This window comes from Ursus americanus, chromosome 19, assembly GCF_024610735.1.
Source record: "Ursus americanus isolate L20-20 chromosome 19, mUrsAme1.1.p, whole genome shotgun sequence".
Taxonomy (NCBI): Eukaryota; Metazoa; Chordata; class Mammalia; order Carnivora; family Ursidae; genus Ursus; species Ursus americanus.
This window is the reverse complement of record NC_142145.1, coordinates 55,710,136-55,724,759: the sequence shown is the minus strand read 5'-3', so window position 1 is coordinate 55,724,759 and position 14,624 is coordinate 55,710,136. Positions and strand designations below refer to the sequence as shown.

The following is a 14,624-nucleotide window of genomic DNA, read 5'->3' as shown; positions in this document are numbered from 1 at the left end:
ATTATTAGTCAGACTTCACATTCACACAGCATTTAGCACTGTTCATGGTACTCTCTCAGCCAACAGCTTCTCGGCTCTGGGAACCATCCACATATAATCACATGAGACAGGTAGGGCAGTATTTTTCTTCCCGTTTCACAGATGCAAAAACGGAGGCTGAGACGTGCTTGAGAACCAGAGCTGGTAAAGGACAGAGCTGGGCTGGAGCCCAGGGCCCCGGATGCCCCTGCCAGAGTGGATTCTAGCACAGCGTGGCGTCCCTGCTAGGAGGAGCTAGTGGTGCGGTGTTCCCTGAAGACTAGGAAATGTGTCTTCCTGGGTGTCATCCTGTAGACGAATCATTCAGTTGTTTTGAAAGCTGTATAACTGTGAGTTTGCTACTGCCCAAGCAACCAGTGTTCCCAGATGACACCCCTGTGTGGGGCACAGGCTGATCGCAGGGGCTCCCCGTAGAAGTTTCATCGAGTTAGAAGACACACCAATCCCTAAATGCCCATTTGTTTTTATGTAAGCTTTCTGAGGGCAGTTTTCATGTCACTGTGTGCCCAAATCAATGAGGGTAGAGATGTGACGTACTTTCCTACTGGACAAGGGAAGAGTCCAGACTGGAGATCCGGGAACTCGGGTCGGGGTGAGCCAGCAGTCCCGCGCCCACCTGGGACCGGGACCCACAGCTCCTTAAGGCACTGACCGCAAGCTGAGCTGAAAGGTGCAGGCACGGCTCTACCCCAAGCGTCTCTGTGATCGTCATTTCCTAGTCAAATGCCTGACTTTTTTGCTGAGTGAGCTCAGTGTGCTTACAGGAGTGAGTCCCCTGTCTTTGTCACCCCTGCCATCTGGGAGCCACCAGGATCTCTTGGAGCCAGGCAGTAACACACCTCCTGGGACTGATGAATTAAGAATTTTCAGCTAGGGGCACCTGGGTGGCTCGGTCGTTAAGCGTCTGCCTTCGGCTCAGGGCGTGATCCCAGGGTTCTGGGATCGAGTCCCACATCGGGCTCCCTGCTCTGCTGGGAGCCTGCTTCTTCCTCTCCCACTCCCCCTGCTTGTGTTTCCTCTCTCGCTGTCTCTCTCTCTGTCAAATAAATAAATAAAATCTTAAAAAAAAAAAAAAAGAATTTTCAGGTAGACCTTTTCTAATGTGGAACATGGTGCTCTACCCCTGTAATAACCCGCCAAGACCAGCAGTATCAGAGCCAGGGATTCATTCCTCGGGGACACCTGTCTCTCTGTTGTGGGCGGAATTACTTGCCAGGAAGAGCTCTCACCGACAGGACTGCTGACAACTGTTTCATATGAGGGAGTATCTCTGGTAGCCTCTATGGGGTCTGGGAGCTTGGTTGACAAGAGGTTGCTATGGCAACAGAGAATGCTGCCGAGCCCCCAGGTTGGGAGTGCACTCCCTGATTCTGCCCACTGGCTGGAGCAGTGTCACCGGAAACTACACGACAGGCCACATGAGACACAGGGAAGGACAGTTTCCTCCAGACCAGCAAAGACAGTCCTTGGTTTTCACGCCTGTTTTCTTTCCTGTTTGACACAAAGCTATGTAACACTCACAGATCAGTCCCCTATGCCTTGCTACATTTCTAGGTGTCCACGGGCAGGACGATGCTTATCCGACAAGGGCAGCTGGCGGTCTGCCCGCCTTCACCCTGTGCGGACCCTCCCATTCCAGTTGCATGCAATGGATTTTGATTTCGGGGGAGTCCCGCCCGGTTCCACATCTGCCCACCATGTCCTTTAAGGGCCCTGGACCCAGGTAGGAAACATCACACAGCCAGCCACACAGCCAGAGGAGGGGTGGGAGGGCAGGGGTTGCTGGCCAGTGGGGCCAGGCAGTCGCTGACCTCTAGGCTGAAGCAGCTCTGGCCTCCCGGCCGGCAGCTCCCGGCGTCCCCGTCGGCTCGGCGGTGCAGCTGCCCCGGCTCATCCCCGCGCTCCTGCCCCGGCTGCCACTCCGGCTGACCTCTCAGTTTGGACTGTTAGGTGCATGGGAGGGATTCGGATTTGTTTTGTTTTTAATTTTGAATAAACGACAAAGGAGAAGGGGGTAGGGGCAGGGAAAGGGGGTGCTAAAGAAAACAAAAATGGGTAAGGTAGACGACTGAAACCGCCACCGGACGAGGAGAAGCATGAACAGACACAGTGCCGTACGAGAGGGACGAGAACAGAACCAAATGAGGATGAGCAAGATGATGGCTGAAAGATCTGAAGAGCAAACCAGAGAGACAGAGGGGGGAAGAAGGCAGAACACGGGTTATGAGGCGCATGCAATGGGGATGCGTGGATCAAAGACTCAACCACCAGCACACTACCCATGAAGGATACGGAAACAAGGCTCCTCCTTCCTCGCTTGTGGTCGAGCAGCAAAAGCCATAATCCAGGCGGCAGCTGGGTCATGCACCCAAGGGCGATGCATAGGAAAGCAGTCCTTGGAAGGCCACTCCACTCCGCCCTCACCCTCGGCTCGGGGAGGGCAGCGACTTTCTCCGTCAGCGCCATCCTTCTCCCGGGCCGGCTCCTCTCCCCACTCTGGCTCATCTTCCAGTGGGAGCGGGTGGGCCTGGCCGCCTACGGCCTTTCGGACCTGCACTGCGTCCCTCTGGCCATCGACCCAGGTAGGGATACACACGCTCCTGAGCGAGTCTGCTAAGTATCCTGACTGTGAAATGAGTTTGTACTTTGTTTTAAACTCCTCTGCTTCTTCATCAAAACAGCCGGTCGTTTGAGATACCAAGAAAAAAAAAAAAAAAAAAAAGGAGAAAGGACGGACTGCGTCGATCCCTATCGCTTCCATTGGGGTGAGCCTTGTGTCATGAGGGAGGGCCTCTAAGCCAAGAGCAGCGGCGCAGTTAAAAAAATAAAAGAGAGGAAAAAGGAAAAAGAAACAAGGAAATAAAAGAAAACTTAAAAAAAAAAAAAAAAAAAAAAAAAAGAAACCCAACCAATAGAAAGGATTTGGTTGACACTTGAGGCTTTAGTACAATGCAGGTTTGAAATCATAACCAAGCAGCCGTGAGCAGAATGAGTTCAAGTGCAGCAATGCCAGCGAGAAGGAGGAAGAGCAAAACGGAGCAGGGAGGCAGAGCCAGGAGCCCCCTTACCTGCAGGTCCGGGACCAGCTCCTTCCCCAGGTTCCCGACGGGGGAGTCCCGGGACACGGAGGTCACAGTGGAGAGAAAGCTGGACGACTCCGTGAGGTGGGGCAAGGGGGACAGGCCTTCCAGGCGCTCCCTCAGGCCGTCCCCGATCCGGTTCACCTGCTCCAGGAAGGCCTGCAGCTCCTTCCTAAAAGCCTTCATCCTCGAGTTGATGGTCCCCAGCAGCGGGGGCTCCTTCTTGTCCCCCTCACCCGTCTCCCCTGCCCCCTGGACGTCAGGCCCCGGCGAGGCCTCGCCACTGCCCTGTAACCCCACATCGTCACCGAAGCCGGCGGTGTCCGTGATGAGGCGCTCCACGGTCCGCTCGAGCCGCTCAGCCTCGTGCTTTATGTTTGCCAAGCACTCAGTGTCTTCCCTGGCCCGCAGGAGCTCGGCCGGACACAGCTCGCTCGCTTCCGAAGGCTTTCCGCTGCCAAAGCCCGACGTCTTCTCGAACATATCCTCTGAGTCGCTCTCGCCACCAATCGGGCCCTCCCGCTTGGGCTGGGGCTGGCGGCCTTCCTCCCCGTCGCTCTCCTTCTTGCCCTGGTCGCTGTCCGCGTCGCTGTCCCGGGGGCTTGGGGCGCGCAGGCCCAGGTGGGCGGCCAGGTCATAGCGCTGCACGTTGGACAGCAGCACCCGGTTCTCGTACTGTAGCTTCAGCACCTTCCCGCTCAGCTCGCTGATCTGCAGCCGTGCGGACTTGAGCTCCTCCTGCAGAGGGGCCCCGCTGCCCACGCCCTTGCCCGCGCCTTCCGCCAGCCACCCCGGCTCCGGCCGGGGCTCGAACTTGAACTTGCTCAGCTCATGGGTCAGCTGCCGGTTGTGGTCTTCGATCTCGGATATGGACCTCCGGAGCAGCTCCGCCTCCTCCTCCACGAACTGCAGGTGCCGCCGCAGCTCGGTCGAGGACTCCAGGGAGTCGCCGAAGGGTGAGGTAGGAATGCTTGCCATGTGGTCCCGGCCTGTCCCCTCTCGCTCATATTGGACCCGCAGGTCCTCCATCTCCGCTTTGAGGCCTCGGTTCTCCACCTCCAGCTCCACGATCTTCCGGCCCAAGATGTTGGCCTCTTCTTCCACCAACTTCAGCCGCAGCTTCAGCTCGGCCTCCCTGGTGCTGGGCGGCCCACCTGCTTCCCCGGTGGGGAGAGGGCTGTCCACGTCTCCATAGAGGGCCTTGTACTTCTGGAGCTCCTGTTCCAGCTCATCCTTCTCCCTCCCCAGCTTGGCCATCTTTTTACGCATCAGGGAGCCTTCCTCTTTGGCAAACTGAAGCTGGCACTTCAAATCGGCACTGTCATCCTGCCAGGAGAGAACAGCCCGGGAGAAGGGTTATTTGAAAATACCACATGTTCGTGTTTTTGATGATTTCCCTTGCACCTCGCCCCCAGCACACACACAAACACAAAACAATGATCTTTCTGTCAGTGTGTCGAGTTACAGGTAGAAAGAGCCAAGACAATGCCGAGGTGAGCGCAGGCCTTCACGGAGCAGACACTGCAAAGGCCTATGGTCTGTGGCTTTGTCACAGAAACCAAAGAAACCAAACAATTCATTTGGGAAAAACATGCACGTGGAATCCATCCTACAGGTGATGAGCGCAAAGGACATGGAATGAAATGAGACCCAGTGCCTGTTAGCAACGCGGCGGCCCCGCATTACTTTGAGGGTCCAATCTGACTAGTCACCAGCACCAGTGAGAGGTGCCAGAACCCCTCACGCAGCCTGGTATAGCAGACAGACTTCGGAAGCTAGTGCTACCTGTTGCGACTCACTGCCTCCAGTGTGGACCTCCCTCATCTAAAGTGGCCAGCAGCCCACAGGTATTACCAGGATGGGGAGGCCCCAGTCAGAGTCTGGCATTGCACTGATCTGCTGAAATCCTGAGACACAGCAGTTCGCCTCTACTCCTCCCCTGGTCTCCCCGCCCCCAGCGTATCACAAGGATGACATGAGGACAAGGACGTGGGATGACACGCAGCAGGGGGCTTTGGAAGCCGCGGTGCGGAGTAATTACCATGCTCTTGCAGTTAGGATGAATTGTTATCACAGACCTAACACCTGGGTTACTCAGAACCTTTCACCAGGCAAGGGTAACAGAGCCTTTGCTTCTGCACTCCTTTTACTTGCTGTAACACAGCAGGAAATGAATCTCAAAAACCCAAGGCCGGAGTGAAGTGTTTCAAAACCAGAGATGGTTCTCACTGGAGGACTCTGGAGGGTCACCGAAGCCGACTCTTAGCTACTAAAAGCCCACACTGCGTGGCTGAGGTCCTGGAGGTGTGTTTTGGATGATTTGGAAAGTTGACTGTGCGTTCCCAGGGCAGATCTCAATGCATGGGAACTGCATGAACCCCGACGTGGGCCTGCACAAACGTTCTGTTAGTTCCATTCACTGAATGGGAAAAATGACCGATTTCAGGAATCATTCTCTCTGATTGGCTATCACGCGTTTCAAAAGGCTGTTGTGGGGACAAAGACTTAGGCAAAGGCTTCCCCATCATCCAGAGAGACTCAACAACATGGTTCATGGTAGCTGTACCCCACCAGCCCCAGGGGAGGGAGGGCATCAAACCAGTCTCTGGAACAAGTCAACCCTTTGGGGGAGAATGAACTTTCAGATCATTGTTTGTGCTCAAATGGTCTAGCGGAGTAAGAGGCAGCATTCACGCTCAGAGAACAGGGCTCATTCTCTGCCATGTTCTTGCCGTACACTCAGCATTGGGGAGCAAGATACAGAAATACCCACCTGGGTGCCTCCCAACTGTCCTCCTTCTACCCTGCCTCGATCCCTCCTCCTGCACCCCAAACCCATGGAAGGAAAAAAAAATGATGTGACAGGGAAGACTCAAGGAAGAATCTAAGGCCGACTATGAGTCAGTGCCGTGAGGCTAAAAGACATATTGTATATAATCCTAAGACTATGGGAAAACATGCTTGTTTGTGGACTCGTTCATTCTTTCAGTGAACACTGAGAATCCACTATGCACCAGAAACTGGCACGTTACTTTTAAATGACCCCAGTTTCTTAAAACTTTCAAAAACAGCTCAAAAGCATCCTTTCAGTTATTTGATAAACATAGATCTGCAAGAAGCGTACGCATCCAAATACACAGAGCGAGGGCTCTGCAGTTCACATGAAGGGACGGAGTTTAAATAAGCAAACATACATACCAATGGAGACAGACTGTCGACACTGTGAATGGATTAGTTTGGGAGTAAAAAGCCTAGGATGGGAGACAGCGAGGTGCCCTCAGCCCCAACATTCCACCTGATAGCCAGCATGTATCCTTTGTCCAAAATCACTTAAATGATCCTGTCTCCATCTTGAAGCCCAGAAATCCACCTTTGAACCCGAGGATAGCAGCTGATTTCGTGGAAGAGAATGTCGCCAGCCCCAAGGGAATGCCACCCTCTGTCCACCTGGAGCCTGGGCGGACCCAGGAATGGGCAGGACCACCTGCTATGACCAATGCCCCACCCCCACTTCCATGGAAACCTTTCGCTCCTGAGCTCCTGGTAGGTGGAGGCCAGGCTGGACACGGCAGGGCGGGGGGGGACAAGGGCCAGCATTATCTGCATAACTCAGGAGGTTTTGGTCTCAGACGAAGATCTGGGAGTCTCAGGTGATTTTCCCTGAGGGTCTTCCCGCAAAAGTTGAACTAAGAAACTGAGGAAAGGGGTAGGATCTCTGAAAGGCCCTTGGAACCCCAACCTTCCCCAATGGTTCTAAAACGCTCAGCTCTAAGTGCTTAGGGTAGACAATCCCAAAGAGGCCTCACATCACCTTGATTTCTAGAAACCTTAAACCTCACATCCCCTCTCCCCTGTCCACCACTCCCCACATGTCTGACTAAAACCAGAACTGTTCTCCTCGGTCTCTTGAACGTAGACCCCAGTCCATTAAAGAAGCAAGATTCTATGACACATCCTAAGGAGGGTCCAATTCATAGATTACCTGAGGATTGAGAAAGTATCCAAAGAGTCTTCTTGTTCCTTAAAAACAGAAACTACACATACACCAGGAATTCGAACACGATTCAAGCATGCTGTCATTTCTACTCAACACCCATGCACGACACCAGACCTGCCACCAATGCTAAAGCAGTTTTCCAAGAAAGACAATCTCTGGAGCCAAGGGAGTGTGTGCATTTAGCGAAAGGGTCAGACTTGCTCACTGTGGTCCAGGCAGCTGGAGCTGGGCGCTGCGCCTGCTGGGGCCTGGGGGCGGGAGACAGGAGGCCCAGGGAGCCAGGCTCAGCCTGTTCTCGGGGCAGGGAGCCACTCCTTCTCATAAGATGGGGAGTCGCAGCCTTAGCCAGAGCAGCAGGAGGCTGGATCCCCATCTTATCTTGTAACCACACACTTTCTAAAACCCTGCCAAAATTCCAGGGGAGGGGGTCTAGGCTGAGTCCTAAGCTGAAGGCTATCAAGCTCTGGTTTCAAGAGATCATCAGATAGGTCCGGGAATGCAGGATGAAAGCAGAAGGTCCAGTCAGACTTTCCACACCACATGGGTCCTGTCGCAGGCAGAGAAGGCAAGCACAATACAGAGGGGAGGACACACATGGGACCACCACCACCACCACCACCACCACCAGCCGGAAAGGCCTTGTCAAGCAGCAAAAATATATCGCTCTGGGTATATATTCTTTGGCTTGCAAGTCTGACGTCTAGCCAGCACCCCAAGCGCTGACTACTCGCGTTCCTACCTTGCGCCAGGGTGCCGGTTTCCTTTGAGTTTTGGCTGCAGACCTGCAGTTTCCAAGGCGCTCGGTTCCACCGCTCTGCTGGACAGAATACTCCTTTCTCAATGATACCGCAGGCGGAGGGGAACGGAACACATTCCCGGTGCCCGGAGTATTTCTCAGACACTCCCGAGAGGCAGTGGCGGCTGATCTCAGCCCGAGCTACCCCCGGGTGAATGCAGCGCCGTGCCGCTCATTCCGTAACGGGGAAGTGGTTCCCCTTCCAAGGGAGATCTGCCCTGCTCAAGAGCCAGGAAGCTGAGACATACTCGAAGCCCAGGAGGGTCCAAGCCCCCAGCACAGGGACTGCAGATTTTAATGTCCCCGTCATTAGTGGATACCAAAGTGAGACGAGGGGTGGAGCGAGGGCAGAGGAGAAAGGTTAATCTTGGGCATTCCTGCTGTTCCCATGGCCCAGTCCTCCTTGAAGGATATTCTGGGCATCAGCGCGGTTGACTAATGGCACAAAAAAGCAGATCGAGGGTGGAGTTCACGGGGCAGGCCGGCGGAGCGCTCAGTTACCCGGACTTCTTGCGCCTCTCTAATTACTACTTGCTCTGAGAGCTCGGGGAGCTGATACCCCACTCCTGCCTTTGTTCGCTCCAATACCTAATACCAGCAGCATTCATTTTTTCAAAAAAAAAAAAAAAAAGAAGAAGAAGAAAGGCATCCAGTAAAGCAAGTGTTCAGAAGAGCTCAAGCAGTACCGCAGAACACAACCTGTGTGCTCGGAAAGGGCGGTGCTTATACCATCTCCCGGCGGAACGCTTCTCGTTCAGTTAGGACAGTTTAGGATACTGTTCAGTTTGCACATTAAAAAAAAGACCACGAAAACAACCCAACACTGAGAACGACGCCTTATGAAGCACCCAACACCACGGGAACTGTACTATTTCACTGTGTGAATGACTTTGCAGGCAGAATACGTTTCACCAGGAGGAAGTATTGCCAGAGAGCCCTCAATAACACCAAATTCTGTTTTGCAGAGTCTGTTTATTCTTGTCTTTCTCGAAGAAGCCACCAGCTTGTCAGTGCGAGAAACAAAACAGAAGAGCTGGTGGTTTAGAGCAAACATTTTCACCCCACTGGAGGTTTGAATGAGTCCCCATTTTTTGGGCAGGTAGTGTTTCTTTGACTATTTTAAAGGCAATGCTAATGCTTTTGAGAAAATTCAGAGCGAGGTGATTCCCCTCGAGGAACTGTAACATGAGAAGGATCCCTCTGCTTACCTGGTTAAAGGTTTTCTTTTCTTTGTACGTTTCCCGGCTGCCTCTTCTTTTCAGGGAACTCTGAAACAGATCCAAGGGACATTTGGTTACGGAGGGGTCACATGCAGGAGCCGGCACCAGGCTCACACCGTACCCCGCTGGTAGGGGACACACACAACAGATGGAGCCTCTTCTTTTTTCCACTGGAATGAAGGAACCACTTAGAGTCAATGTTTAAATGCTGTTGAATAAGCATCACAAGGTCTCTGGACCCTCATCATTGTATTTGGAGTAATCCTCAATTGTTCAGTTTAATGAGAAGGGAGGGTGATTTGGATAATTTGTAATAGTGGGGGGAAGACGGGAGAAAGGTAGGCAGTTTTGGAAACAGGTAATTTTTCTGGAGCTGCCTTACCTTCCTAATTATGTTTTGTTGGGGCAAATACCAAACTTAATTGGTGTTTCCTGAGCGCCTACGGGTAAATGGCCAGATAACACAGTGGGAAGGAAGGGAGAGAAAGGTGGCCTGTGTTTATGGAGAAAACCTAATCTAGGTTGCAACACAGCCCTCTTCAATTCAGGACTATACCTACATCTTCAAGGTCTTGAAAGTCCCTAAGTTATTCATGTGACGTGGCCTTGGCCGTGTCCTTCAGTGGGCTGGGTCCCTGCCTAGTTTTACGTAAGGTGCAGTGTGCCTCTGCCTGCTATCAGCAAGAAATGTGTCTGAGATACAAACAGGAATATAAATAAAAGGGCCAGGGCTGTCTGAAATGGAATAGCAGGGAGTCAAGGCGGTCCCTGCTGAAGTAAAGTATGAAGACTGAGAGAACTGGCCAGAAGATTGAGAAGCATCCTAGGGGGACACAAAGGGATGTACAACCTGAAAAGATCAACAGAATCCTGAGATAAGCCAGGAGAAGGGGGTTTGGAAAGTGAAAGACTTGCCGGCTCTCATTCAGAGCCCAGCAAGCCTGTGAGTGGGAAGGGGTTCTCCCTGACGGCTGCTCCCTGCCTTCCACAGCCTTGCCCTACACGAGGCACCAGGCACAGACCTGGAACCTTGGACCCTCTGGGAGTTCATCTCAAGGGGGCTCAGAGCCTCTCTGCTCAATCACTGCTGCAACCCCCAAACCCCCACCCCCGCCCAAACAGCCTTGGGGAGGAGGCTCACACAGGTCACTTACAGCAGGGTCAGACCTATGGTAATGAACTCGGTTCTGTTTACATTCAAGTGCCTCACTCACCGAAGGCCAGGGAGTGCCATTTACTGGAGGAATTTTGGGGTTATGAAACAATTAAAATTCCAGCTTCCCCTTAGCCACTAGGAGGCCAGAGGCCTGGAGAAAAAACAGTAATTGAGAGAGGGTGAGAAGGTTACAGAATCAGCATGGAGTGTGGGTACTCCCGCGTCAGCCAGGGTGGGGTGTGTGGCAACTGATTGCTGAACCCCTGCTGCAGAAGCAGCTTTGTGTCCTTCAGCCTTTTTGGTAAAAGCAGGGTCAAACTAGAAAGAGAACCAGCCTCTTCCAACAGGTTGTGTTAAGCCTGTCTTAAGAAGGGCTTGAGATTCACCGCCCAGAGTCTGTAGGTTTCCCAAGATTCTTCATGCTGCGGTGAAGGAGTTTCTTTGATTTGAATGAGCTGAACGAGATGAACACTTCTGATGATTAACTACAGAGAAGAGTTACAATAAAGAAGCAGGGAGAGAACCCGCTCCCAAGGAAGGCTTCAGCCTATGGGATTTAATTCTGGGACCGAGGTCAGCGCGAGCCTGCCCTCTGCGAGCCACCCTGCGCTGCGCCACGTTCTCCCAGTGAATCAAAGCACATCTGCACACCCGAAAGGAAACTATCTGGAAGTGAGATGAAAGCTACAAGTGGAGACAGAAGAATTACAGTGGGGGAGGAGGGACCTGGGTGACCTCCTCTGACCTGCCTGATGTGTCTTTCCCTTGCTGAGCCCTGAGGACAACTGCCTCGGAGTCCTGTGATCCTTCTAGTGAATCACGGAACAGGCAGGGGGCCGTGGGATCCCCTACACAGATCCCAGGCACAGTGACAACTACAGTGAAAAACAACACAAAGATTAAAGTTAACCAGAAATTGGCAGGACCTCTATGAAAAAAACCACACAATTTTGGTGCCAGACATAAAGGAATGCCTGATGCTATACACGAAAAGTATTTATGAGTGTGTATACACACACACACACACACACATATACTCACATACACAAATGCTATTTGTGTATATGTGAGGGACGTAAGAATATGGAAAGATGTGACAAAATGACTCAAGAATTCATCTCGAACAGGGGCTGGCAAACTAAGGCCTTCAGGACAAATCACCCCACAGCCTGTTTTACAAATGAGCTTCCCTGGAGCACAGCCTTGTGGATTACTGACTTCTTACTTCTACTTTGCACCACAGAAGCAGAGCTGAGCGGCCGTGACAATGGCCTGCAGGGCCTGCAACGTTTACTATCTGGCCCTTTCCAGAAAGTTTGCTGACCTCTGACCTAGAAAAATAAATTGGTAAAAACAGCCAAGAACACTTGGAAGAGGAAGAATAATGACAGTAGGTTTGCACTATGAGGTGTAGAAATACAATATAATGGTTTAGTGCTGGTACAGAAATAGATAAATGGAACAAAACAGAAAGCTCAGAAAAAAATTTGAGACTATATGAGATTTTTAACAATTATTACAGGTAACATCTGAAAAGTGGGGGAAAGAAAGTGCTATTTGATATATGTTGGAGGAACAACTGGCTAGCACAGGAAAAAAAAAAAGCAAGACCAATACCAGGTATCAAAAAAAAAAAACAAAAAAACCCAGATGAGTTAAAAATCTAGATGTAAGAAATCATAAAGGAACTAGAAAGAAAAGCGATGAATTTCTGTTTGTTTTTTGGGGCACAGCCTTTATAAACATAGAAACAAGCCAAAACATCCAAGGAAAAGACTAATCAAGTGGATTGCTAAGATTTTAAATTTTTATGTATAAAAAACATTTACAGTATTAAAAAGCAAATGACAGTAATATTACTCAGTGATCAAAAAGAACGATTTCTCAACATTTGCTGCAACATGGACGGCACTGGAGGAGATAATGCTAAGTGAAATAAGTCAAGCAGGGAAAGACAATTATATGGTTTCTCTCATCTATGGAACATAAGAACTAGGAAGATCGGTAGGAGAAGAAAGGGAAGAAGAAAGGGGGGGTAAACAGAAGGGGGAATGAAGCAAGAGAGACTATGGACTCAGAGAAACAAACTGAGGGCTTCAGAGGGGAGAGGGGTGGGGGAATGGGATAGACCGGTGATGGGTAGTAAGGAGGGCACATATTGCATGGTGCATTGGGTGTTATACACAAGTAATGAATCATGGAACTTTACATCAAAAACTAGGGATGTACTGTATGGTGACTAATATAATAAAAAATACTATTAAAAAAAAAGCAAATGACAAAATGGAAAAAACGATTTTTCTAGCACAAGGCAGACAAAAGAGTAATATTTTGCAAGCAATAGGAAAACCACTTTAATTAAAAAATAAATGGCCAGCAAACACATGATTACCAGCAATTGAAATAAATACCCTTTTTACACTGAGAGGTTTACAGACCAAAAGCTGTATGACACCCAGCGTTAGCAAGTGTCCACGGAGGCGGGCACTTCCATCCAGATCAGGGAGAGTGGGGACTCCCACCACATTACAGGTGAGCAGCCGAGCCAGGCACATGCATACATTGTGAGCCAGGAATTCCACCTCTGGGAAGAGCTGACCAAGTCCCCATGACGAAGATGGCCGTCCCTCACCCAGTGTTAATCCAGTATCTACTATGTGGCCTTGTCTGAGCAACAGAGTAACAAGTCTTTATGTTTAAGGAGCTTACATGAGAGTGTGGAGAGTCAGACAATAAGAAAGGAAACAACAAGAACAAAATAATTTCTGCTGGCCCAAGGAAACATGCAGAGATACTGAGGGAAGATTTATGGTAAGAATGCTGATCACAGTACCTTTTATAATAATGAGTGAGTACTGTGGAGGGGTTAAAATTATGCTTTTGAAGAATAATACTTAAAGATTCAGGAAATACAACACTAAAAAAATACAGGCTGCAAACATCACATATTTTGTGATTTACATCTAATAAAATATAAATATACATATGCCTTACATATATTATGTTAGAAAAGCAGATGGAGAAACAAATATTGAGTGTTATTAGTGTTTATCCTTGGGGTGCCTGGGTGGCTCAGTCTGTTAAGTGTCTGCCTTTGGTTCAGGTCATGATCCCAGGGTCCTGGGATCGAGCCCCGAATCGGGCTTCCTGCTCAGCGGGAAGCCTGCTTCTCCCCCTCCCTCTGCCTGCTGCTCCCCCTGCTTGTGCTTTCTCTCTAGCCATCTCTCTCTCTGTGTCAAATAAATAAATAAAATCTTAAAATAGTGTTCATTCTCAGATGACAGAATTATGAGTGATTTTCATTTTCTTTTTTGTGGCTTTTTATAGTCTCCAAATTACCTACAGTGAATACTATTTCCTTTACAATTAAAAATAAAAGAGGAAATTATTAAAGAGGTCAGAGAAAAGAGGCCATCACTGATCTGCTTTGTAGGATTGCAGTGGTGTTTTTTATCAGAAATTATTTGCCAGCTTCTTGGATCTCTTTTTGTAAGCTGACATTGTTTTTATTAGTTTGGAGCTTCAGATATAACTTATATATGTATAATCGATATGTCTCTTGTTTTAAAAGACCAGGAAGCCCCCCTGAGGAGTGAGGGAACCTGTCAGGGGCCCCACTGTACCGCAGGTCCCCGGCGTCTGGCTCCCTCACTGACTGCCATGCGGTCACAAGCCCCCAGCCTGGGGTACGGTGTCTTTCCAGGCTCACCTGCTGCGAGTCTCATCCAAGGCAGAGAGCTGAGTGCTTTGGGTATACTGGCCAAGGGACTCTGGGTGTAGGATGATTTGTGTGCACGTGATTCATGGCCAGTTCATTTCTCTAGATGATTCAGAGATCCAGTGGAGAATCTCTTCCAAGAAACAATAAGAAAAAGAGGAAAATGTTGACCATCAAATAAACTGAACCCAGAATGGGGGACTTGCCTGCTGATTCATTCTATTCTTTCTTTTTAGTCTGGCCAACTGCCAAATCAACTCCAAATTCCTATTGAAAGGGAAAAAATTGAGTTTCTAATTCCAAATTGAATCCATCTAAGGCTGATGCGTTTGCTGAGTATCGAAAATGATTAAATAAAATATGAAGTTAGGCAATTATTTGGACTTTCAAGTCCTTTCTTAATGTTTCCTATTTTAAGTCAGCCAGTTTCTTCCAGGCAATTTCAGAAAAAACGAACAAGCTCTCAATTGCTAAAGTGTTTCAGAGACAGACTTTGGGCTTAAAATTTAGATTGGTAATAAAAAGAAACAAAAATTAGGATGCTGTGAATCATGAGTGAGGATGGGAAGAGGCTACGGATGTAGGCAGATGACTTTCAGAATTCTGACAGCCCTCCCT

At 49.9% G+C, this 14,624-nt stretch overlaps 1 protein-coding gene across 4 annotated transcripts in view; it reads right to left on the bottom strand.

The window, feature by feature from the left end:
* Window positions 1-14,624, bottom strand: part of MTCL1 (microtubule crosslinking factor 1) — a 128,061-nt gene that overhangs the window by 48,479 nt on the left and 64,958 nt on the right. For 2 of the 4 annotated variants that reach the window (XR_015727798.1, XM_087869971.1), the window contains exons 4-7: window positions 9,121-9,180; window positions 7,856-7,933; window positions 3,108-4,445; window positions 1,851-1,982 (exon numbers count right to left, since the gene is read on the bottom strand). Coding sequence is in view for 1 of the 4 variants with exons in the window: in XM_087869971.1 (XP_087726097.1) it covers window positions 1,851-1,982; window positions 3,108-4,445; window positions 7,856-7,933; window positions 9,121-9,180 (1,608 nt within the window). In the remaining 3 variants the exon portion in view is untranslated. The remainder of the gene's footprint in view (window positions 1-1,850; window positions 1,983-3,107; window positions 4,446-7,855; window positions 7,934-9,120; window positions 9,181-14,624) is intronic. The other 2 variants (XR_015727797.1, XR_015727799.1) reach the window with 1 other exon arrangement.